Here is a 26,332-nt window from a genome sequence, read left to right on the forward strand (position 1 = left end):
ATTGGGGCCGGATCTAGCCAACAACAAGCAGAATCAGGTGCCCATGCACTTGAAGCTAGAGGTCGCGGGAGATCGATGGCTAACCACCATGGGCGTGGAACCTTGGCCTTTCTGCGACGGTGATGAGGACGAGGATGAGACTGTCTACCCCTCGGTAAGATGAAGATCTCTTGTCTGTGATGCTAGATGACTGGCTTATCTTTGTTTTGCTAGTTCACTTGATGTTTAGGTTATCTTTGTTTTGATGATTGCCTGAGTTCTACTAATTTAGTTTTGGTAATTAGAGACAATTTGACAAGGCCAATTGGAACGAACAAACACATATTCTGTGAGTTTTTTTTCAAGAAATGCATGCCGGGAATTGCCCATTTGGGACTATAAAAACCATAGGTTACAAGAACCTAGCGCAGAAATACTACCAAAGGACTAAACTGAAACACGAAGTCAAAAAATTTAGAAATAGGCATTCAACATGAAAGACGATATGAACTTTTTATGATCAGGCCATGAAAGATTCTAATTAGGGAAAAGAGCAGGTGGTACATGGGTTGCATCTGCAAAATGGTGGAAAGATAACAAAGCGGTACAGTTACTTCCTCTAAGTTTGTTTTGTCCTCTGTTTTTCTTTTGATTTTGGTTTATCTGATACAATCTGTTTCTTATGGTTCAGGGGAAGCCAGAGTGCAAAAGTTTATGCATGGCATACCTGACTACATTGACTATCTAACTGAGATGTATCGAGGTACCGCAGTTGATGGACAGAGTTCATGCATACCTGGACATGAAATTGAGGATGAAGACAATGAACTACCTGATGATGACCAAGTGCCACCTGTACAGAAGGACCTAGGTTATGATGAACATTTGGTAGGTGACACCAATAACAGTCCCATGAGTACAGGGAGCAGAAAGAGGGGCAGCAGCACCACATACATAGCTACTAGTCCAAACAAGAAGGGCGAGAGCCCAATGATCTTAGTCTTCGAGGGGCTCATACACACCTTGCAAGCTGGCAAAAAAAAGGAAACCAAAACACTTGATCAAATTTATAATAAAGAGGATTGAACGAAAGGCACGACGACGGGAACAAGAGAAAGAAGAAAATAAGAAGGAACAAGAACAAGAAACTCAGGAGATAGAAGACTGTTTGAGAATGGCAGTTGAGCGTGGAGCATCAGAAGCCAACAATGAGTACTACATGGCTACCAAGTTTTTTTATGACAAGTATAACCGAATAATATTTAGCAAGTTTAAGACAAATGAAGGAAAGTTGGGTTGGTTGACCAGGTGCTACATGGACAGGAGTGTTTGATTGCATCTGTTTTGTATCTGTTTGTGAATTGGATGATTGTTTGAGTGAACTATTTGTATCTGTTTGTGAACTCTTTCACTGTTGGGTGAACTATTTGTATGGATTTGTGAACTATTTAATAGTTTATGTGAATGTGCCTGTGTCAATGAGGAGGATGAATCTGAGGTTTCTCTTATTGATACACTATGCTGATGAAGCTTCTTTTGTTGGTATAGAATGAAACTAATGTGGAGGAATCTGATGATGAGGATGAATAGATAGAACATTATGTGCTGAAGTGTTAAAGGAAGAGGAGACAAATTGCTGCAGTTGGTGCAATGCTTGGTGCGTACTACTTTGAGACCTACATGAACAAAGCCCCTTATAGGGTATCCACAGAGTCTGGTTATAATTGGATCATGAAAATATTAAGCCGTAGGATATCTTGCTACAACATGTTTAGGATGAATAGGGATGTACTTGATAATCTTCACAATATGTTTGTCGAGTCATATGGATTGAAGTCCACAGGGAGGATGTCATCAGTAGAGGCTTTAGATTTGTTTTTATGGATTGTTGGTGCTCCTCGGGGTATGAGAAAAGCTGAGGATCGTTTTATTAGGTCTACCGAGACATGTAGTAGGAAGTTTGAGAAGGTACTTCGTAGTGTTAGCAAGCTAGGAGCTGCAATCATTAGACCATTAGACCCTGCATTTAGCACTGTCCACTAGAGGTTACAATCCCCACGGTTCTCACCATACTTTGACAATTGCATTGGAGCAATAGATGGGACACATATAAAGGTTGTAGTGCCAATAAACAAGGTTGTACAGCATATGGGAAGGAAGAGGTACACCTCTCAGAATGTGATGGCAGTATGTAACTTTGATATGAGATTTACTCTTTGTCATTGCGGGATGGCTTGGCTCGGTTCATGATATGGGGGTGTTCAAGAATGCAATGACCAAGTACAGAGACAAGTTCCCACATCCTCCTCAAGGTATTGGTCTGTCTCTTCTTGCACAAGGTTGCCATCCTTTGTATGTAACTAATAAAGAAAATGTGTGTAGGGATGTTTTATCTCGTGGACTTGGGGTACCCAAACCGACTAGATTATTTGCACCTTACAAGGGAATCAAGTATCATCTTCCAGAGTTTCAACAAGGACCAATGCCAAAAGGTAAAAGGGAGCTGTTCAATTATGCACATTCTTCGTTTTGAAATATCATCGAACAGTCCTTTGGAGTTTTGAAGATGAAATGGCGGATTTTGCTTAACTTGCCGAGTTATCCAATGGCAAAGCAAAGCCAAATAATTATGGCATGCATAGCACTTCATAATTTCATTAGACAGAATGCTATGACGGATAGGACTTTGATATGTGCGACCGTGATGAAATCTATGTTCCAATGTCTGAGCCATCATCCTCTCATGCAAATCCAGCTACTACACGACACGAGCATGAAGATCAAAATATGAATGCCTTTTGGGATTGGATAGCCAATGGTTTGTTTTGTAGATAGTAGAATTAGTACATTTCCTATGTGTAATAATGAGATTTATGAATTCGATGAACATTATTTTTAATAATAAATAATTTATTTCTTGCTACAACCTGCCAGCAACGCGGCAAGGAAAAACCAGATGAGCAGCACGGCAAGGCAGAGAGAGCGGGGGCAGCGGCTGGGCAAGGCGGGAGGGGGCACAAGGGTCTTTCTATAATTTTATTAAATGACTTAAGTCCCTACAACCAAACAGGATGGGATAGCTTAAATTTAGTGGCTAGAGGAACCAAACATGGCCTAATACAATATATGTCACGAATTAGAGATACGAGTAGATGATGCTACTAAGGATATTCTATTAATTAATAAAATATATTTTAAAAAAACATACGTAGGTTAGAGAAATACTAGTACTTCTCCTTAAAAGAAGAGAAATACTAGTACTTCAGTGATAATTGAACACATGGTAGTCGAAGGTGGCCTTTAGAGGCACTAATTCCTATAAAGTTTGATTTTTTCTCTTTGCTGATCATTCACAAATTGAGTCTCTCACATCGTAGCAAATAGACATGTATTTCTCTTAGTTTATTCCGGAACTCAACAATTCTTTTTTATGCATTATAACAACCTTAAACACTCATCCAACATTTGTTTTATCCAATAAAAAAACAAGCAGAAAATGATCTAATAAAAATTTAGAGGAGAGTCGGTAAACCTAACTTCCTCGTGATATAGGAGATTCAAAATTGTCACCCTTCATTTAGACTGCTTGTAACTACTCCATCAACTTGATCTTGTTCGAACTATGTACCTGTTCCTTCCCAGGTTCCATCTCAAACCTAGACAGCGGTGCCTAGGTCTATCAAGACTTCTCCCTCGTGTTGTTAAACATGTATGCATGCATTTTAACTAGTATACTCCCATGTTCTCCTACTATTACGATTGCTATAGAAAAGGAACAACTCTGCATTAACAAAATAGTAATGAGATGTTTCGAAACATTTTTATGTTTGTATTTAGATAACATTGATTTTGTCCTTGTGACACCAATTTTCTTGGATGAGAACACTACCATGATGTATATGGCTTTATTTTCCATGAATAGCTTGAAACATTACACAGGAAAATAGATATATTTCTTTTAAAAATGTGACGAATAATAGCAACTGTTTAGCTTATAAATTAGACATACTTTACAATGTGACTAAGGTCACAACGAAGTACTATGTGATAATATGAAAATTAACTTTTTCATAACGAATCTAGGTAGCACACGCACGCGCCACCTTTATTTGGCGCTGTTCTTCAATCCGACCAACTGCATCCAAAACGACTCGCAGGCTCTCTGTCCGGAGACTACTACGACCTCGCTTCCGGTTCCGGCTAAAGCCACTCCCTCGGTACACGGCGCAACCACGAACCGATCCAGCGACTCCAATTCCTCATCTCATCTGCACAGATAAAACACCCGTCCTGACGGCGACAGCGGCGAGTAAAGGCCCCCGGGCGTCGCTGGATTTACCCCGCTCAGTGCCTTAGAATAGAGCAGAGTGTTGTTTCTCTCGCCGGGGTCAATGCTTTGTCGCCGTGAGGTGAGGGTGAGAGAACAGAACAGAGCATGGCTGGCTGGATGGAAAAGGGTTCGTGACACGTTCGCATCACGTCAGGGACAGGAGCCCCCAACCCCCCCCCCCCCCTCTCTCCCGCGTGTGCAGTCACCTGTGTGTGGGTGAGGTTGAGTGGGCTCGAGTGGAAAGGTCTAATCCTGCGACGAGAAATGCCCGGAGGTAACCCCTCACGATGGAAAAGAAAACTATCGGATGTTTTGAAGTGAAAGAAAATCCTACTCATATCCTTAGGATTCAGCGACGGTAATAAAAGATCAGCTATTCAGCTCCAACATAATTCTCGGTTACATTTTTTTATAATTTAATTTTCTCCATTACATCTTTGAAAATTGTTTCTTCAAAAAAGAAACATCTTTGAAAGTTTGCATACCCGGATACTCCATCCACTGACAAGTAAGTGCAATCTTTTAACTACTAATTTTATCGCATTTGTAGTTCATTGAAGAATTGTAGTGTGAAGAAAGAATTATACAATTTTTTGGTGGACATGCTTCAACATGTTTTTAATTAAGAGGAAAGCAACACACCTAGAACAAACTAACCCATCCTCACTTGCACTTATGGGGAGAACAAGAACTAAAAGTGAGTTAGAATTATACGATTTTGCAATAAATTTTCATACATAGTAATCATATCGAGTTTTAAAGATTCAAACTCATTTGGTCGAATAATATCTTTTTTTAATAAACAAGCTGCTGTTAAACAAGGCGGCCAATTTTTTAAAGAAAAAATGTTTCCGCTCATGTACCACAATCGTTTGTGTTCTTAAAGGAATAATATCAAAAATACGCTTTGTTAGCCATTGGCACCAGGGTAGAAGTAAACATGGTAGGATAGGACGTCCTACCTTACCTTGGCGTTGAAGACACCGCCTCGCTCCCGTCCTTTTCCTCGCTCGCTCTGAAAGGGAAACGGCGAGGGAAGGGTACCTTTCACGAAAGGGGCCAACACGCTCACTACTGGCGCCTTGTTTAGTCGTCTATAGTTGGTCATTTTGTGCAGGTACACTGTTTGTGTTTGGTCGTCCCATTAGAGGTCACGTCCCTGTTGGTAGAGAGACAGATTTGATAGAAAAGGTGATGGCAGTGACTATGTATCATTTGATGGTAGAGCCGTATAGCAGTGTGACGAAACAGGAACCTCCAGGAAATTGTTAGGACTGCGTCATCAACGCTTAAAGAAAAGGATTGAGGAGACACAGGGAAGAGATGTTTGGATAAGAAGCAAATCTACCGCATTATTATGATGCATTTAAGTAGAGACAGGATGCGCAGTACCACCATCAACATTAAACTTCAATAATTGAAAGCATAATTTTTCCTCCCCATGTATTTTCCATTGTCCCGATACTTTCTCCATTCTCTTTTGCTAATTCTATTATATCTTAGTACAATAATAAAAAAAATAAGTACGTGACTCTAATGACTCTTCAGTTTCAATATTATCATATACATACATCAATCCTTTTTTTTCTAGAGAAGTTAGCTTACATAGGAACCGAACGACGGTCCATACTATTCCTAATATGTCAATCCAAACAGGACTATTAAAATAGAATAATTTAATTTTAAAAATATAATTATAAAAAAAGAATGGAGGGAGTAACACCCGGAGCTACTGAAATTCATCTTATTTTTCGATCACTAGGATATCTAGAGGATTAATTTTAAGAAACCACTACCTTTTACGTTAAGCTCCGAAGCTATCTGTTTCCAGCTTTTGGCTTCGTTCTGATCCTAGAATACGTTCAGAATTTACTCGTGACATCATAAACACAAAATATGACGGCACAAGTAACTCGACGAGATGTGATAAACTGATAGTAATCAGGATTTACTCATGACGTCATAAACATGGGAGTACTATAGTGGTGCTCCCGTCCCATGTTTTGGCCCCTTGGGATTTGTGGCGTGGCGCAGGAAGTTCGCAGCTCTCGAAGTCCTCACATTCATCTAGGTGCGTGCGCAGCGCAGCGCGCGCGCCTGCCCTGGGGTTCCCGCTTCGCTTTGTTTATGCGCGTCGTCGGTTGCGGCTCCAGAGGCGGGTGATGCTCTCAAGGCAGCCTCGGAAACGCCCACGACACACGAATTCGTGCACATATTCAATGCCAGCGACCCGGCTCGCTGCAGGCAGGCCTTGTGTTCCGCTCTGGCCTCTGGACTGGATCGCTCTCGGTAGCCTACCCTAGCTTGCTCTCCGTCACTCCCTCCATGTGAGGGAACAAAGATTACAGGAGGCCGACAGCACAACGAAACACAATTTGCTTTTGCTTCGGTGCTTGCACGGCGGCAGAGGCTGTGGTTGGGGCTGGGTTGCTCCCAACCAAATCCCCGTGCACCTGCAAGGCTTATCTCGGTAGAAAGTGTTACGTTAGAATTATCGAGACCAGTGACTTGGTAACTGTGCCGGAACAGTGTTATCACCATAATACTTCTCTCTTATTTTATAAAACTCCTTCCTTCTCTTCTTATCATATTAGCAAAATTGATGATGTGGTATACAATTTAATATTATAAAAGTCTTCATGAAATCTCATTGAGATCGGTCTTAGATTGGATTATTATCGGTCCGAATGATTGAATCAGATCCGATTGACCGGAGGCCTTTGCTGCTGTGTCTGTGGCGGCGTTGTCGCGGGCAAAATCATCAGGCCGCCCTGCCTGTCAAGGCTCAAATGATTCACTTTCCGTGACAGGAAGAACAGGTTTACTGTTGCCGGACGATCTGCACTACTTTGTTCTGATGTGAAACTGACGATGATGCATCAAACATGGCTCCGTCGTCGGGCGGGCGTTGATTCGGTGGCCGTGGCTCCCGTCAACAAGCCGTGACAAGGGCAATAAAATACTACTGCCCTAGCATGCTTCGAGAGATCAGCAAGCTGCAAGCAGTAGTAGAAAAGAGGAAGAGTCAAGAGTGCTGTCTCGCTCAGTACGCTTTACGCTCGGTGGTGGGTGCCGTTGGTAGTGCTGTCCGTCTAGCGAGTCTGGGAGTGCACGCACGAGTCCACACGCCTTGATCGGCGCGGAGCTAGGCTCCGTAGCCTCGTTGGGCGCACGGAATGGGACGGAAGTACGTGGTGACTACGGCGAAGTGCTCCACTACTGGTACCAGATCCAGACGGGTAGCGCGGATACCGATCGGCCGGGGTCTCGGGCCTCGCCGCGTAGACTGCGGGCGGGGCACGCCAAACTCGCGCTCCCGGCGGCCGAGATGCCATGCGGACGCGGTGCCGGTGCGGCATCTTCTTGAGGCCGCCGCCCGCCCGGCCGCGGCCTCGCGCGGCGCTCCTACGCAGGCGCGGAGGCGACACGGCCCCGGACGGCGTACGCGCTCGGGCTCCTCCTGGGGCCGCGGCCAGCCGCGCGCGCGGTTGCCGATGCCGGCCGAGTGGTTGGTTTGCGGTGCCGAGCCGTTCCCCGCGCGCCACGTCGCGTCGCGTCGCGTGCAGCCTGCTGGAGCTGGTGGTGTGGCAAGGGAACGTAGGAGCCAGCCGAGGAGGGAGGAGCCGAGCGAAGGCCGCCCGTTCGGCCCACGGCCGTTGAGCGAGCGAGCGATGTCTGTGTGACGGGCGCGTGACACACACCACACACACACACACAGTGTACGCGTCGCCGTGATGGGCGACGCGCGCGGCGGTGGTCAGGCTCGGACAGTCAGGCGGGCACTCCCGTCGCCCGTCGCGTCCGTGGTCAGTAGTCCATCACGCGTCGCCGGGGACACAGGCGGAGGGCACTGCCGCTGCGAGCGACGTTACTGCCCTCCAACGCGCCGCCGTCACATCCCTGCGCCCGCTGGGCCTCGGACGGAGGAAGTATGGGTGGGTGCGCGCTGATGCATCATGGGCTGACGGGCAAAAAAAAGCAGGCACGCAGGTGCCGGTGGTGGGCTCTCCGTGTCTTCTCGGGAGAGCAGAGAGAGCTTCAAGTCCCGCTAATCTGCACGCCTTCAGCGCCTGGCCTCCAAAATGGTTGGTACATGCGCGTTGCTACGAGCTGAAAAATATAGTGTATTATAAATAGCATCAAATGAATCCAATCCCAATACTAACAGTCCAGAATGCTTGATTTAAACATACAATTTTTAAATTAAATCAAATCTAGGTAGTGTTTCATTGCACAACATAGTTTATTTACTAATCGATGAGCATTAATTATTTTGATGTTAATATGTCCATGCCAACGTTAGGGCGCGTTTGGCCAGGCTCTCGGTGGCTCCGGCTCCTCCTGACAGCACCGCTGTACTCGGCTCCTCCTGATAGCACCGGAGCCGGAGGAAATTTGTGGCTCCTCCGCCGGATGTGAGGGGGAGGGAGAAGAGAGAGAGAGAGAGGAAAGAAGCTCTGTGCTATGGTATTATGTCACATGGAGCCGGAGCCGCATGAAGCTGCGTCAAACAGACTCTTAGTTTGATGGCAGCACCAAAAGTTTTGTTAGGTACATAAACCGGTCAACATAACTGCAGATACGAAAATCTAGGTTTGGGTACGGTCCTGGTGAAGCAGCCGACACATACTCCGGACCCAGGACTGTAGAGTGAAGAAATAGAGATCACTTACTTAGCGATTAAGCGCAGTGTGCTATAGCCTATGAAAAAATGAATTCTGACAGTGTGCTACAATACAAAGTAACCAGCTCTGTCTCGGCAAGAGCGGATGCATTAGTCAAATAGCAGAATATATTTCAGAGACAACAAACTAAACAATTTCAGATACTTTCATCAAACTGCTAAAATAACTAATTCCTGACTGCACCAACAGCATAACTCGACTTGATGGATCAAAAGCAAGTATAAGCAAAACAAGAAATATCAGCGCACAATAATCTCTCTGTCAAAGCATCAACAAGTGATCGATCAAGAACACCAGCAGCTCACCTCATGAGCTTTATCAAGCAGAGAATGACAACGTAAATCTTGCAAATATTAATCATGAACCATGAGGCAATTTTCATTCACACACCTACAATGTACTCATGTGGTGTCAAAAATTTAAACGGAAACTTCTGCATAAATTACAAAGTTAGCTGTTAGATCCGAGAGCCCAATACCAATGCAAATTAGATGTGCTCTACAAAGGCACTATGGATGTACACAAATTCCAGCTGATTAGATGTGCTCCATAAAGGCGTTATGGATGTACACAAATTCCACGGCACGAAAAGTTTATACTTTCTACACTGACCTGATGCAAAGCTCGCCTGGACACAGCTGATTGTAGTTTGAGTTTGCTCCATGCATGTGCCACTGATACACACGTCTTCTGATGGAGGATGCTCAACTACAGCCACTGGCGGCGTAATGAAAATGAAGGAACAATAAGTGATATTTAGAAAAACACTGTAAATCCAATGAAGTGTGCCAAAAAAAAATATATATCCACCTGTCGTGTTTTCTTTGTTGGCTGCATCCGCTTTCTTCCTCCTATAAGCCTCGCGCCTTGTCTTGTTCCGTTCATTTATCTGCTCCTCAGTCATGGATGCATTTCGAATTTTCTCCCTCTGCATTTTCAGTTCTCTATAGCCTATATTTTGAGACTCTCTGAGTCGTAACAAGCATGAAGTAAGAACGCGCAAATGTCAGATGCATCAATCTTAGTGCAACCTGAAGATTTAGGGATAAACTTAAGGCATTACTGTTTGAAACATCGCCCAAAGAAGCCCTGCATCGCTTCCTGCTCGCATGTTGCATGTTCTGTCATGTGTGAGATAAGACATATCAGTGTCAATGAAAGCGATGGCAATGTGAACGGCACAGCCACGTACCGATGAGATGGCGATGGCGGGGGATCGCGACGGCGGGAGACGATGACGAAGCAGCGATCGCTAGAGGAAAGGAAGAGAAGGATGAGGGGAACTCATGGGGGTGCTCACCAGCGGCGGAGAAGAACACGGATGGCCGGAATCCGGCCGACGGCGGCCGGTTAGGGGACTGCTCGCGGCGGCGGTGTTACGGCGGACGACAGGCAACGGGGAGCGGCGAAACGGAGTCGTCTCGTCGAAGGGATCGTCGTGGTGGTGCTAGATTAGTCCGGCGGCCAACAGCCATGATGCATCGGAGGGTGGAACTCCGGTGGCGGCGCTCCGTTCGCTACGGGTGGAAGCGCGAGGTTTACGCGGACTCGAAAAGTTAAGGATTAGTAGTTCTTTTTCGAAATCCATTTCGAAAAGAATGACGGAAGGAGGCACGATCTCTAAGCGTGGATTTGACGAACATCTGATGGCGCAAGATGATTAGCGGTTGAACGAAAAAAACACTTAGCGCGGGGTCGCACCATGGAGACACACGACGGGTGATTCCGTCCCGCTTAAGTATTTTTTTATAGCAGAGATAAACAAAACCTCGAAAGCTTAGCTAAAACTCGTGCACGTGGAAATCCTTCCTTGCCGACGTGACGCCTGTATCTAGCGCGCCGCGCCGGCCGGGGCAGGTGGTTACCTGTCCCCCGATCGCTGCAAACCTGCGAGATCCGCGAAGCGCGTGAAGCAACACCGGCCATTGGGGGAGGCGGCGACGTCGGACGCGACGGCCATCCTGTGCGCCGTGACACGGTGGTGTGAGCCGATGAGGGCGGCTGATTCGCGGGGGTGTGATTGATCGTGATAGACAAGAAAGGAAGGGACCCTTGCCCTGCCTGTGGGTGCTGTACGGCAGCGAAGTGGTGTCACATCCTGCGCCCCCCCGGACCATCCGCGCCCTTTTGTTGTCAACTCCGCGATCATGAGACTTCCCTTCCCTTCCGTCAAGTCTCAGCCTGTATAGCGCCTACTGTGAAAACAAGTGCATGTACGACTGCCGGCGGGGATTCAACTCCCATTATTGTACTTGTACAACACATCATGGCTAGGAAACAATCAAAACTCTCTGCATTTGGAATTAGGAATTTGGACCTCAATTAGATGAGTAGTAATTTTAGGATCCATTCAGGTTTGACATTAGAGATCAGTCCTCTAGAACCGTGTCCTTTCGAGATCCTACTTGGTATAAATGGATGGTCAGATTTCTGGGAAGCGCATTCTCTTGCAACTGCTCGTTGATCGCCTTCATCGTAAGTGTAGGACTACTTCGTGAAGGATGTTCGTGGGACTGCACAATGAACATCGGCACTGCGTTAACTAAGATTGCATCAAATAATTCGGACCGACACACTATCCAATCCTAGGAATCATGCACCTGGTTCCTCCGGGACCGCCTTTGGGTACTTTTTGAACCTTCTCTGGTTTATTTTATTATCTCCGTTCATGTTAGAATATGAGATAAACTAAACATTTGCAAATGCTTTTATATAGAGATATCACTAAATAAATTGATGAGTTACTTCGCATATTTTACAATTAAAATGTAGCGTAAAATATATAATTTGTTAACAATAGCTTAGCTTACATAGACCTCACAACGATGATAATAATGGAGAAAATTATTGTAATAGAAGCATCCTTAAATCAATAACGTACTACCGTTCTAGTTTTTGTTAATTTGGCTGACATTAATATTCCAGTATATACCAATTTGTTCATGGGGCACGCACCCCAAAATATCGTCAGTTGCTGATATCTATGGTCTTGTTCATTTCGGTTACCAGATGGTTTTCTCTGGTTCCTATTAGTTCTGCTCCTGTATTTTAATTGTCAGTCGACGACATTTGCTGTCTTTTTTACTCAAATTGTGAAGTGATTTCTTATCTATTTGCCATGAAGCTAATGTCGTATCCCATTGATTATGCTTTTATCACTTATACGTAACTTTTCCCCATTTATCTTTCAAAAAAAACTTTTCCTCATTTCCCCTTTTATACATAATCTCTAGAGAAGAGCAGTGAAAAAAAATGGAAGAGCCACTCTATTCTAGATTTATTATAATTAAAAAGGAGATAAATGAGCATTGAAAAATTATGACAAAAAAAATTGGTGGGAAGCAATGGGTATGGCTCTCATTTCGCGAAGCCCATTATCCCAGCCCATACCCGAAGGCCTACATCACCTAAGCCCGAGGGGAAAAAGCCCATTCTCAAACCACGGCGGTCCATCACGACCGCAAAATCCCCCGAGTCCAAGCATGTGCTAGCAAAATCTCTCAACTCCACTGACACCACGCTATTACTACCCTCGATCTCGTCGTCGTTTCCCCGGTGGCATGCTCCGCTCCCGCTAGATCCGATCTATCTATGGATCCCCGCCGTCTCCCCGTCCTCCTCGTCCTCCTGCTCGCCTTCTTCTCCGCCGCGGCCGCCTCCGACGAGATCCACGGATGTGGCGGCTTCGTCGAGGTCGGTGTGCCTCACGCTACTCGATCTCCGCGTGCTCTTCGCTCTGGTTCGCCACGTCGAGGTTGTTCACACTGGTGCGGCTTTGGGGTTTTGGGTTTTGGTTGCAGGCGAGCTCCGGCTTGGCCAAGTCGAGGAAGGCGTCGGACTCCAAGCTCGACTACTCCGACATCACGGTACGCCGGCCGCGCCCTCGTGCGCGCCACACTCTAGTTGTTGTCCCATCCCGTAAGCTTGTAGTTGCCCTCTGCTGGCTGCCATTGCTGATCGAGCTGTGGCTGGTATTTTGATGAATGATTCGGATGGTCTCAATGCACAGTTTGCTTGATGTCTTTCACTTGAACTGGACCTCGTGCCGAGCTGATGATGTCCTGGTTGTGTGATGATGTTTTCCCGAGTCACTGCCTCTAGTGGAACGAAGTGCATTAGTTTGAATCGCCTCTTGTTTAGTTGGTTACTTGGATTCTACTCCTTATCATCCGAGTTTGCAGTTTTGGGATTCGTAGAGGTTTTACATTCTATTAGGAAAAAGTCTATATTATGATCATTAAGAATCATCATTAGAGGGTTACAAACTTAAGTGTTGTGCTTCCTGGTGTTTTGAGCGCTGAGATTGTGTACATTGTGATCTAGTTAATGGTAGCTTTGGTGATTGATGGACATTGGTTACACTTGGTTGAGTTGAATGATCAGATCCAATTAGGCATAGGGCAGATGAAAATTGGGGTAGTTTCATGTATTTGGAGGTTTCTTAATGGTGAGAGTGCTGTAACTGTTGGAAATTCATTTAGGTTTTGCTGTAAATTTTATGAGGTTCACTTGTAAGCATAATAGTTGGTTTGTGTACTGCATAGCCACTTGCATTCATTTTCTGTAAAGTTGTATTAGCTGAGTACTCCATTCTCTATTCTATCAAAATTGATAGAGTCTTACCTGGCTATGATCTACTTTTCTTCTTCACTCCTAAAGGTGTATGCTACTACTATGAGCACAGAGGGATATTCTCCTATCTCCTATAGTGACATATGCAAACTGTAGTCTGTAAAAACTAATCTTACATTTAAGACATGACTATAAATGTAGGCATACTTTTTTGTTTCTGAGTATATTCTGTTAGTCATATTTGTGCTTGGTGTGCATGCTTTTATGTCTGATTTGGACTAAGCTTCAAGCTGATTCCCTATTAACTTTCTTTATCAGGTTGAGTTGTGCACTGTTGATGGTTTGGTTAAGGAAAGCACACAGTGTGCTCCGAATGGCTACTATTTCATTCCAGTCTATGACAAGGTATCCTTATGTTTGCTGTTTGCTGTTAGTTCTGGGTTGTCTTTTATAAGTGTCCTCATTTTGTTTACATATATAAATTTATTGTGAGTAGAACAAGGGTTAAAGGGAACTACTCCCTCCAGTCACGGAATGTGCGACATTTGGGTAGTGTGCAGTCAGCATTTTTAAACTTTGGCCATCAATATCCTTTATAATCATTCAATCAAACTTTTTAAAATAATCAAGCTATATTTGCCTTTGGAAAGTAGTTTCATACCGTTATATCATTGACATATTTCGTATATTTGTACTACTGATTTTGTGACTGGAGGAAGTAGTTAAGCTCCTAATGAACATTACAAAACGTAAGTTACTCTGTGACCATGTTGATGTTAAAAAAAAGTATCTATTTTTGTGACTGAAGGAAGTAGTTAAGCTCATAATTTTGATATTCTCCCCTATTTCCACTATAAATTTTTGATATTCTTCGCTGCTGCCACTAAAAAGCTTGTTGCTTCTGTCATCACAGGGTTCGTTCATGGTCAGAGTTAAGGGGCCCAAGGGATGGTCATGGAAGCCTGAAACTGTAAAATAATGCCTTGACTGAATCTGTTGTTCATTTGCATTTTGCATTTTTACCAGTACTAAGCGCATTTGTCCTTTTCTCGGGTGACATGTTCACCTAAAACTTCAGGTTCCTGTCGTTATCGATCACAATGGGTGCAATGGAAATGCAGATATAAATTTCCAATTCACTGGGTTTGTTTATTTAGACATTTAGTTTGTTTTCTGTATGAACAAGAGCCACATTGAAAGTTCAGCTGTTAATACATGTGTACACCATGCAGGTTCATGATATCGGGTAAAGTAGTGGGCGCTGTTGGTGGTAAGAGCTGCTCGAAAAGGGGAGGACCTTCTGGTGTGAAAGTTGAACTGTTGACAGACTCTGATGAGTTGGTTGCATCTGCATTAACATCATCATCAGGAGAATATTCGTTTACAAACATAATTCCAGGTTTTTCCTTCTTGCTGTGCTTTATTTTTAATAAACAATGTAACTGTACATGCAAAATTTGGTACGAGTACTGTTCATTTCCTGTATATTTGTTAGGATGTTCTAGTTCTATCTTGCAAAATATTACATACGATATGATTCCATTTCTAGCCACTAATGTGATATTTTGTTAACAAAATCATAAATACTAAGAATGAGTTATTTACTATTTGGGAATACCTTTTTTGCCACTTTGAAGTTGCACAATTTGGAACCTGCTTTGAATTTGCCTGAGTTATTAGTTTTATCACTGGAAAGAAGGGATACAGGCCTTTGCGACTGCATACCATGATTCAAATGCCCAAAATAATCTTATGCTCAGCACCTCATACCATGCGGGCTATCTGACTTATTCATGGTTCTCTCTCCCCTCCCTACATCAGCACCTTGGACCACCACGAGGTCCACAACACGTCAGCCTCTGTCACCACAAACCATTAGTTTAGTAATGTGAGAATGCTGAGTGGGTTAGAATTTATTTTGTAGAAGTTCTTTCTTGAGTTTCATATTCTGTGGCTCTGCGCCAACAGTGACGTTGAACTAATATTGTGAAAAATAGGGTGTATTTTTTTTTGTGCATAGCCCTTTTTGTTCTTTCTCATGCTTGTGCTCCTTTTACAGGGCGTTACAGATTAAGCGCTTCTCATCCTGATTATGATATCGAGTTGAGAGGCTCACCAGAGGTAAGGATCACATATGCTTTCCCTTGTATTGACTGATGTAATAATGATCTTATTGTCTTATGCACTACATGTTACTATGTGCAGGTTGACTTGCGATTTGGAAATGTTGTGGCAGATGATGTCTTCTTTGTATCTGGATACAACATTTATGGCACTGTAGTTGCACAGGTTGGGAAGAACTGAATTGTTCTGTTTATGGATAATAGTAACTAACATTGGAACCATATGATTGCACATCCCTTTTGAATTTTGATTTGCTTTGTTTAGAAAATTCTTACATTAAACATATTCCATGCATTTTCTTTGCCAGGGAAATCCGATATTGGGAGTCCACCTGTACCTATATTCAAATGATTTAACAGAGGTCCCTTGCCCACAAGATTTCAGTGATGCACCCAGGGAAGGTGCTCTTTGCCATGCAATATCTGGTGCTGATGGGAAGTTCATGTTTAGATCACTACCTTGTGGTAAGTTGATTACTTGTTCAACCAATAAAATGTCATCTCAGTGCGATGGAATCATTATGTCAAATTTCTTTGTGAAATTTGTTGGGGATTTCTTGTTGAGATGTATACTTGTGATATCTTAAGTGCATCAATACATCAACTATTGTTTTACATCCCTCTGCTGATCTAACTGAAAGTAACTTCTAAATGAGAAAATATACCACAAACACTGATTCCTTGTACTCATGGTGAACACTTTTAATTGTTTGTTTTCATTCGCTGGGGATCATGTTCTGCTCGTTCCAGGTCCTATATAATGTTACCCCTTTACTGTTTGCTATAATATGTAGGTAGCTATGAGCTGTTGCCATACTACAAGGGGGAGAACACTGTCTTTGATATTTCACCATCTTCACTTCCTGTTTCTGTTGAGCATGGTCATATGACCATTTCCCAAAAATTCCAGGTAATGCTTGACTTTGCTTCACATCCGCGTTTAATCTGTAGAAGTTTTGGTAAAAGCCGTTTGCTTCAGGATGATAGAAAATGAATATATTTGAGAACCTCATGGGTGTGTGCATGAGTGTAACCAGGGTTCTTTACCCTTTTTCTTCTTAATATAACGATACGCAGCTCTCCTGCATGTTTGAGAAAAAATAGAAAATGAATATCTACTATTAATAAAATCTAGGATTATGTTGTTTGGATTTTTCACCAGTTGGATTAGCCTTTATGCTTTCAGAATAGTGACTAGAAATGACAATGGATATACAAATAGAAAACTGTACATGATTCAAGGAGCCAAAACTCAAAACTGTTGCAATGTTGGCTGCGCACAAGTTTTAGGGATTGTGTGATGGTTGTAGACTTTTTATCTTTCAGCTCCTTAAGAATTCAATTTGATAATTTAATTCATATGCTCTGATTTTTTATTATCTTCCTCCTGAACTGTTTATATGATCACTAACTTCTTTGCAATTCCTCATATATATTTAACTAGGTTACTGGATTTTCTGTTGGAGGGCGTGTTGTTGATGGTTATGGTGCTGGTGTGGAGGGTGCCAATGTTATAGTTGATGGCCAGTTGAGAGCTGTAACAGATAGTCTTGGGTACTACAGACTTGATCAGGTACTAAACTGGTTTTATTTGATAAAAGCTAAGCACCCTATGTTGATGTTTGAATCTCTTACTCATGTTGATGTCACCTTCTCTTTGTACATTCACGCACATGACTATTTTCTTTTTCTGTTACGAACTCACAGTAGTCATCTTAGGACTTGTTTTTTCTAGCTATTTGATCAATATGGTCGTTGTGGTGCAGCCTAGCAGGTTGCAAGATGATAGTAATGTTTACACATTCATTATGAAGAGTGAAAAAGTAACATAGTCAGCTACTGATGGGAAGAGAAAATTATGAACTCAGTTTAGCGGGTCAACATATGTCTCACATAGAACCTGCAAGTCTGTATTATAAGCTGTCTTATATGAGATGCTCAAAATGGAAGTGCCTGTATTTTTTCGTGCTTATCAACAATACTAATAAGCTAAATTCTACTGCATGTTTGCAGTAATAGGCCACTATTAGTGAGGTTATATCGAATGTAATGTTTCAGTAATTACTTTTTATTCATTCAACCACAAGTATATGCAAATTAGTTCTGCAAGTTAACGGAAATAAACTAGCAATAAGGAAAAAAAACAATTGAAGAATTAAATTATACAGTAGAAAGCAGACCAAACATATGCTTGGTTAATAACTCCTAAAATAAGTGAACTACAAGATTTCAAGCACCAACAATCACCAAACCATAAATTAACTCAATAAGGTTCATTTGGAACATTCAACCAATTGATCGTACCCTTGGTTTATTTTATCATCACTTTGTTTCTTCACACCACTTTTGGCATATGTTCTTGACAAAGCTCCAAACCTGGCATAATTTCCTATCTTTCTCTACATGGCAGTGACAATAAAGCATACATCGGCTTTGGTCAGCTTGTTTGATTTTGTAATTATTTTTTTCCTGGAAACAACTTTTTTATGCATCTTAATTAATGGATGATCTTCACCGATGATCTCTTGAATTTGGGGAGAATAATAATTTAGATTCTATGTATTCAAGTGCACACTTTGCTTGCATCATCTAATCTTGAGGATTTTGCTTGCTGACACGCAAACTTGATGTATATCCTCCTATTTAAAATTGGTGTTAGTATTTCATATACATTTTACTGTTCAGCTCGTGTTATGGTATGACCCTGAATTGACACAATGGAACCTTTGAAATGGCAAGGGTTCATAATTTTGTTTTCGCAATCACTTAATAGTTACCTAACTTCATGGAAAAGAAAACAAGATACTTGACCTGCTTTGGAGTTTGTGCGCTGGCTCAACACGACAATTAAATTGAACTCGCTATTATAAGTTTTCCATCTATAATAAATTGTCTTCTGTGCTGCCCATGTGTAGGTTACATCCAAGAAGTATACTATAACAGCTGAGAAGGATCACTATAAGTTCAATCGTTTGGAGAATTTTATGGTAATGTTGAGTTTGCTTGGGACAATATTAACTTACAGCTCAAATGCTTTGGTTTTACATTTTAACTGAATACATTCTTTCTGTTAGATTTTACCAAATTTGGCCAGCATTGATGATATCAGATCAGTTAGATATGATGTATGTGGTATTGTTCGGACAGTAACTCCGAATTCGAAAGCAATGGTACTATCTTGATCCATCCTTTTTGTTTCACTGAGATCACTTCAAAAACTGTTCTTACAATTTCGATGGGATGGTAGGTGACTATAACACATGGACCTGAAAACGTAAAGCCACAGCGGAAATTAGTGGGAGAAAATGGACGATTTTGCTTTGAGGTTTGTTGCCCCCCCCCCCCCCCCCCCCACTATTTTTCCCCTGCAAAACTCATATTATACATGTACCTAGTAATGGGTAGTCCTTTATGCATTGATAATAATGCACAAAGATAGGCCGTCAAGGATTATGTTAATAGGAATATATACATATAATATTCCAGTCAATATTTTTTTATATCCTTGTAAAATATGATCTTATCTTGGCAATTTATGATGTTAATAGCTTCTACACTGCTTCTTGTTTTGAACCTTAGATGACATCATTACTAATTAACTTTCTTTGACATCTTTGTTGTACTTTGCAGGTTCCTGCAGGTGAATACCAGTTATCTGCATTACCTGTAGATTCCGAACGTTCTTCTAGTCTTATGTTTTCACCAGGATCTATTAGTGTCAATGTAAATAGCCCATTGCTTGATCTGGCATTCTCTCAGGTAAACAAGAGCATCACTTTAACCTATCTTTTCCTTAGAAATACTTTGTTAGCTTCTGCCAAGTTTTATAGTTTGTTTTAGGTTTTAGGTTGAGATAATATCTCAGAGGATTAACTCTTTGTTGCAGTCACAAGTCAATGTTCATGGTAAAGTCTCGTGCAAAGAGGAATGCAACCAAAATGTTCTGGTCTCACTTGTTAGATTAGCTGGCGGTGTGGAACAGGAAAAGAAGACAACTACTTTGGAGCAAGATAATGTCAATTTTGTGTTCACAAAAGTATTTCCGGGGAAATATCGTATAGAGGTAAAACCTGGTGTCACAGTTACTGCCCCCCCCCCCCCCAAAAAAAAAAAAGAAAAAAACAAAACAAAAAACTTACTATTTTTTTTCCAAGTCTTTAACAATTTCTGATACATTTCTTCCAGGTGAAGCATTCTTCATCCGAGGGCTCAACTCAGGATGGTTGGTGCTGGGACCAAAATACCTTCAATGTAGACATTGGCACTGATGATGTGAGGGATATTGTATTCGTACAAAAAGGCTACTGGATTGAGCTAGTTTCAACTCATGATACTGAAGCATATATTCAGCTGCCAGATTCTTCTAAACTTGACTTGTCGATAAAGGTCCTATCGCACAACTAAAGGAATACATTATGTTTGCATATGGAACCTTCATTAACAACAATCCACTTTTCTTCTTGGACAGAAAGGATCTCAAAGAATTTGTGTAGAAACTTCAGGGCAACATGAGATTCATTTAACAAATCCTTGTATTTCCTTTGGGAGCTCGTCTGTTTTGTTTGATACAGCTAATCCCATGGTGAGCCTTTTTCCTCCTTGGCATATATCTATATTCCTACAAGGTTTAGTTTGACACCCTAACATTGAAAGTTTCCCTTTTAGCCTGTTCATATCAGCGCAAAGAAGTATCTTGTAAAAGGTGAAATCCATGTGGACGCGGGCTCCCTTCAGGAAAACATTGATTCCAAGGATATAGTCGTGGATGTCTTAAAGAGTGACGGCAGCTTTGTAGAAAAGATATCCACCAAACCTGCTCTTGGAAAGAGTAATCAGAATGGCTTTGCTGCCTTTGAGTACTCTATTTGGGCTGACCTCGGGGAGGACTTCATCTTTGTCCCTCATGATTCTAGGTATAGTGTTCTATTCCATTACTTTTGTTTTCTGCAACCGAGATGTTCATATTAATCGGAATGGTTTGAGTCTCTAGTTTTTTCGGGGCCTGAAGTTCTGCTTCAACCCTTGTATATCTCTTTATTACAGACTGCTTTATTGACATTTCTTTTTTTTGAAGATTGCTTTTCTTTTACCAGAAAATAATTTTGTAAATATTTTATTATACTGACATGATTTGCTGTATTTTCAGCACTGGAAGGAAAAAGGTTCTATTTTATCCAGCAAGACAACAGGTGAGTGACAGTTGATAAGTGAACTTTTTTTAAAAAAAATTGAAACCATGGTTGTAATTGCTTGTAATCTTTAAACTGCAGTATTCAGTGTCTGTGAATGGATGCCAAGACACTGTTCCTCAAATCACTGCAAAAACTGGTCTATACCTTGAAGGATCTGTGTCACCTGCAACTTCTGATGTCGATGTCAAGATTCTATCAGCTAGAAAGAGCAGCTATTCCCATCTGAACAAAGGGGATGTAGCAACAGAGACAAAAACAGATTCTGATGGATCATTCTTTGCAGGTCCCTTGTATGATGACATAGAATATAAAGTTGAAGCTTCAAAGGTTTGTATAATTTTGAGCATATGTTTCTATTTTTAATTAAACTTCTACTAAATTGCCGCAAGACACAAGATGCTAGTGTCTAAGGAATAGGTCATTGCTGTGGTGGTGGTGATGTACAACACCTGTAGTAGTGGCAATTACGAGAGCATCACTATCCAGTTATTGTGCTCAACTCTAAAATGACATTCATTTGTGCTAGGAGGGATTAGTATTCTGTTGCCCCTGGTGATGTATTTATGACATGCATGTATCTGTTTTAGATATCGGAAATAAACTTCTGGCTTCTGCTTAATGAGACATGGCCTAACATTATTAGGGCCAGTTTGGTAGAGCTCCAACTGATCCTGATTCTCTGTGGGAGCTGATTCTCTAAGAGAAGTGATTCTGTGGCTGAAGGTGATTCTCTTTGATTCTCTAGCATAAACTCTTAAAATCAGGATGGAGAATCACTTCACAGAATCAGGAGAAGCTACTTTTTTCAGCTCCCAGCCTCTTAGTTCATTTCAGAGAATCACTCCACAGAATCAGCAGAGAATCACTTCTCTCTGAAAAACTGTTTGGCAGAGCTCTTGCTGGATTCAGCAGAGAATCAGCTCTGGGAGCTCTGCCAAACTGGCCCTTAGAAAGCTACAACATTAAACTACAATTGCAGCATAACTAGGAATCTTTAATCAGCAATCACGGAGGGGTGTTTTATTGAATATCCTATCTGATATCATTTTTGACCTTCGTGCAGGATGGTTATCACCTCAAGCGAACTGGCCCGTACACCTTTGCTTGTCAGAAGCTTGGTCAGATATCAGTCCGGATTTATGGTGAAAATTCAGAGTTGTTACCATCAGTACTATTATCCTTGAGTGGTGAGGAAGGGTACAGAAATAACTCAATTAGTAGCTCTGGCGGAACTTTCATCTTCGACAATTTATTTCCTGGAAGTTTCTATCTCCGACCTCTTCTTAAGGTGCTTCTTTTTTTATGCTCCCTCTTAATCTTCTTTGTATCCCATATGCTAAATAATGCAAAAGATCATGAATGTTAATTTGGAGCTGTAACTTCGTTGCCATCCCATGTTTACTTAATGTAATTTTATTCACTTCTGACTAAAGTTTGCATTAGTTCTCCAAGAAATATAATAACAGGTTGAGTTTGAGCGCATGAAATCCTGTCGCCACATAAACTTTTCTTTAGTTCATATTTGGACGCATTTTTACAAATTTGGAAGCAATGCGTGGAGGAGCACAAGATGTGTCATCGAGTCATTGCAGAATCATATTTGTTTTTTTCTGGAGAGCTGCTAATGGTTTTTGATGTTTCTGCTGTAGGAATATAAATTCAATCCGTCAGCAGTTGCTATTGATCTTAATTCTGGGGAGTCTAGAGAGGCTGAATTCCGTGCAACCAGAGTGGCTTACAGGTCTGTTTCATTATTTGTTTTTGAACAATCATTCTTTCTCTGTAATATTTCTCGTGTCTATATATGCAAAGGAACACATTATCAGTTTGCAGAAAGTTTGTGGCTTTGTGCCTTATTCATGTTCACAATGAGATTCTGTATCTGCTATGTCACCGTTACTGATCCGTAGTAGTGCTTTAGTGTCATTCCAGGTAAAGTACCACCATATTTGCTGCATGTGCAACTCATGAGTGGCTGACTAGTGGGTGTCAAATGGACCCACCACTTACGTTTGTTTGGTTTCATATGCGGTTCAATGGTGCTCTGTTGATAACAGTAGGTCTTGTTACAAAACGATGGACACCGAGCTTAACCTGCTCAGTTGTTTTCTTATAGTTTTGCTGTATGGTTCCCACATCATGTGCACACAAAGTGATTAATGAGTTATGATAAGGTCCATGCTTGATTGAGAACTATTTTTATGTATATTATGCATTACAAAATCTTAATTGTGGCCAATCATAGTACTAACTAGACCAACATCTCGATGTAGTGCCATGGGTTCTGTAACACTGTTAACTGGTCAACCAAAGGAGGGTGTTTTTGTTGAAGCAAGATCTGAATCCACAGGTTATTATGAGGAAGCTACTACAGATTCTTTCGGTAGGTTTCGTCTTAGAGGACTTGTTCCTGGATCAACTTACTCTATAAGAGTGGCTGCAAAAGATAATCTCCAGTTTGCAGCAGTTGAGCGTGCTTCACCAGGTTATTTGTCAGTTGATGTAAGTGTAAACATAATTTATTGAAGTCCAACACTGTTTGCAATGTCATATTCTTAGTTACAGATAAGGCACTTCTTGTGCTCCTTTATTGTTTATATCTGACAGCATTTGCATTTCTAGGTTGGTCATGAAGATATCACTGGTATTGATTTTGTGGTATTTGAACGCCCGGAAGTAACAATCTTGAGTGGCCACGTGGAAGGTGATGGTATTGATATGTTGCAGCCACATCTGTCTGTTGAAATCAGATCAGCAGCAGAACCTTCTAGAGTAGAATCTGTTCTTCCTGTTCCTCTTTCATACTACTTTGAAGTGAGAGATTTGCCCAAAGGCAAGCATCTTGTTCAGCTTCGATCTGGCCTTCCATCACATACCCATAGGTTTGAATCAGAGTTGGTCGAAGTAGATCTGGAAAAGCAACCCCAAATTCATGTTGGCCCCCTTAAATATAAAACTGAAGAGCGCCATCAGAAGCAGGTAATTTCTCACACTTGGCATTAGCATTGCAGCATACTTCTCCTGACACTGTAACATTTGCATTCTCAAACTTGAAGAGATGAGAACTATGGGCATGAGTTACTTTGCTTAAGAGGTACCTATACTGCACATGAGGGGTAGAAAATATTGATGTCCTTGATTATACAGCACTGACCGAGTTATTTTATGTACTTTATACTGCATACGAAGAATAGAAAATGGTGTGGTCATTTTCTTTTTGTCAGCACCAAGATACTCTATGCATTCTAGATTTGCAAATGATGTTGAAACATGTAATTTACCTGAATTCTTGTTTACATATTTGGGGATTAGAATTAATCCCTCGGGACTGGTGGGGTAAATGAAATGATTTGTCATATTTCCAACAGATTTGGTCTAGTCCTTGAAACTTTGACATGCTAGTGAGTCAAATTTAATTGCATTTTTTATCTGTTTCGGGAATCATGTAATTTTTTGTATGATGCAGGAACTGACCCCAGCACCAGTGTTTCCGCTTATTGTTGGAGTTTCTGTGATTGCACTGGTGATCAGTATGCCAAGGTTTGCTGCTCTCTCACAGCAGATTTCATGGTACAAACTCTGGTAACAATGGTTAGTTACTATGTTCTTCGATGTTTTATTTTTACAGGTTAAAAGACTTGTACCAGAGTGCTGTAGGAATGACTTCCCTCGGGTCAGGTGTTGCACCGACCAAAAAGGAGCCACGGAAGAATATTATAAGAAAAAGGGTGTAAACGGCAAATTAGCTTTAATCTTAGGGGGTTGAGAAATGAGCTCTGACAAACTGAGCACGTCAGGAGTAGACGCTACTGTCGGGTTTTTTCCCTCGGGTAATTTTGCAGATGAAAAGAAATCTGACAGTTGATCATCCCTTTGTGACATTTCTGGCTTCAAGTTTTGACGCGGAAGCCAGGCGTGTAATCATTCCAAAATGTTGTATGATAGCACTATGTATAGTTTTGCGGGCGCCAGATAATGCCCTCGATTTCCTTTGTTATAGGAGAAACCAAACCACTATTCCACCGAACCTGTTTACAAGTCATCTGCAATCTTATTTACTAAGAAGAGCAAGTCGTCATGTATTAAGCTCCTGACCATGCTCCTTCCAATAGCATACCGGTGGCCTATCTTAATCTGAGCGGTCCTGTTTTGATGGAACTGCAATTTGTACACCCCCATACAAATTGGTGGTTCCATACCGGTGGTTGCAGTGCGTGACTCGAATTGAGCAGGTCTGCTGTGACACGTTGTTTGCCTGTCTTTCATAGTACAAGAGTAAAAGATCTGCTCACCAGTGGGCAGCGGCCAGCGGGCGTGGCCTCAGTGGTTCCGTTGGATCTGATGAATTGGACCAGGCGTGAGTGCGTGACCAGTTCAGAGCTCCCCTTCCTCAAATTCCAACTACCAAGGTCAGAGTCTCTGCACTCCTACGTCAGATCAGTTTCGTAAGATCAAATTAAGTATAGCAGGTCCATTTATGATCGTTGGCCTTGCTTGCTTCGCTACGCTGCATTGGCTATGTGCTCTGAGGTGGTGGACTGGTGGTGATGCCGCTGGCCGCAAACCGCACGAGGCAATTTGGTGGTTGCCGGTTGGCTGGTACGCCGGTGAGGTTGTGCGCACTGCGCAGGTGGAGGAACAACGAGTTAGGTTGGAGGATCTGACGATATCAGCTGCTGGAGATGGAGATTTAAAAGAAGGCCAATTGGGGTGGAGATGGCGTCCTGAAGCCGCGGCGGCGGTGGGGGAGGAGGAATAGGATGGAGGGGTGGTGAAAGGCCCTAAATTTTAGCCATGCTGTTCGGCTGATACACGCTGGATGTGGCTGCTGGCTGCAACTGCCGATCGGCTGCTGAGGTGCAGCCCAGCCATCCACTGGCCAGCCGAACAACGTGAGACTAGATGAGACTAGATAATTTAAGGATCAGACTCTAATCTTTTCAATTTTGAGTAAGGACCAAATTAGATGGTTGGTTATACATCTCTGGGCACACGAATGAGATGGCCCAGGTGAACTAGTGATCGGCCGATACATGTTACTCAAACAATAATCAAGCCACAGTCCCATTCCTATCAAGAATGCCAAAAACTACTGTGCATATTTAGCTCATCTAGGCCAGAAAGTGGAAAAGATACTAGATCTAGATGACAAATATGGATTAAATGTTTTGACATGTTGTCGCTGCACCGTATTTGTCTGCAAATGACAACAGCCTCCAAATGCTGCTACAGCATAACTAACTGATTAGTACTATCAATCATTCTTTTCTCTGTCCCTTTTGTTGCAACCTCACCTGTTTACTTGCTTTGACTTGAAGGCTCTCCAAAGCATTTCAAAACGAAAAAACAACATTGATCAGGTAAGGCATCTGTGCCATGTACCAAGCTGGAGTACCAACCAGCTGCCAACCAGACCCTTTCAGTCTTGGCATCGCAACCAAATTAATCTTT

General features: G+C 42.1%; 1 protein-coding gene across 1 annotated transcript; it reads left to right on the forward strand.

Annotated features, from left to right (window-relative positions):
• The first annotated feature begins 12,498 nt into the window (after positions 1–12,498).
• Positions 12,499–24,970, forward strand: LOC112893302 (nodal modulator 1). Its single transcript, XM_025960548.1, has 27 exons — positions 12,499–12,687; positions 12,795–12,860; positions 13,885–13,971; positions 14,480–14,536; positions 14,645–14,709; positions 14,799–14,965; positions 15,626–15,687; positions 15,772–15,855; positions 15,998–16,154; positions 16,484–16,599; positions 17,134–17,262; positions 18,605–18,676; positions 18,764–18,859; positions 18,937–19,014; positions 19,320–19,448; positions 19,576–19,752; positions 19,875–20,075; positions 20,158–20,271; positions 20,355–20,602; positions 20,836–20,878; positions 20,960–21,208; positions 21,945–22,169; positions 22,531–22,622; positions 23,155–23,383; positions 23,504–23,860; positions 24,348–24,421; positions 24,510–24,970. Exons 1-27 carry the CDS (start codon positions 12,586–12,588, stop codon positions 24,613–24,615), a joined length of 3,582 nt encoding a protein of 1,193 aa, XP_025816333.1. The 5' UTR covers positions 12,499–12,585; the 3' UTR covers positions 24,616–24,970.
• Positions 24,971–26,332: the final 1,362 nt, after the last annotated feature.

The sequence above is a fragment of the Panicum hallii genome, chromosome 5 (genome assembly GCF_002211085.1).
Source record: "Panicum hallii strain FIL2 chromosome 5, PHallii_v3.1, whole genome shotgun sequence".
NCBI classification, from domain to species: Eukaryota; Viridiplantae; Streptophyta; class Magnoliopsida; order Poales; family Poaceae; genus Panicum; species Panicum hallii.

Excerpts from the sequence above, each read along its gene's own strand:
- LOC112893302 (XM_025960548.1), top strand. The coding sequence starts at position 12,586 with ATGGATCCCCGCCGTCTCCCCGTCCTCCTCGTCCTCCTGCTCGCCTTC. Across the intron at positions 19,449-19,575 it reads TTGATCTGGCATTCTCTCAG|TCACAAGTCAATGTTCATGG; the intron begins GTAAACAAGAGC and ends TCTTTGTTGCAG. Across the intron at positions 20,603-20,835 it reads TTTGTCCCTCATGATTCTAG|CACTGGAAGGAAAAAGGTTC; the intron begins GTATAGTGTTCT and ends CTGTATTTTCAG.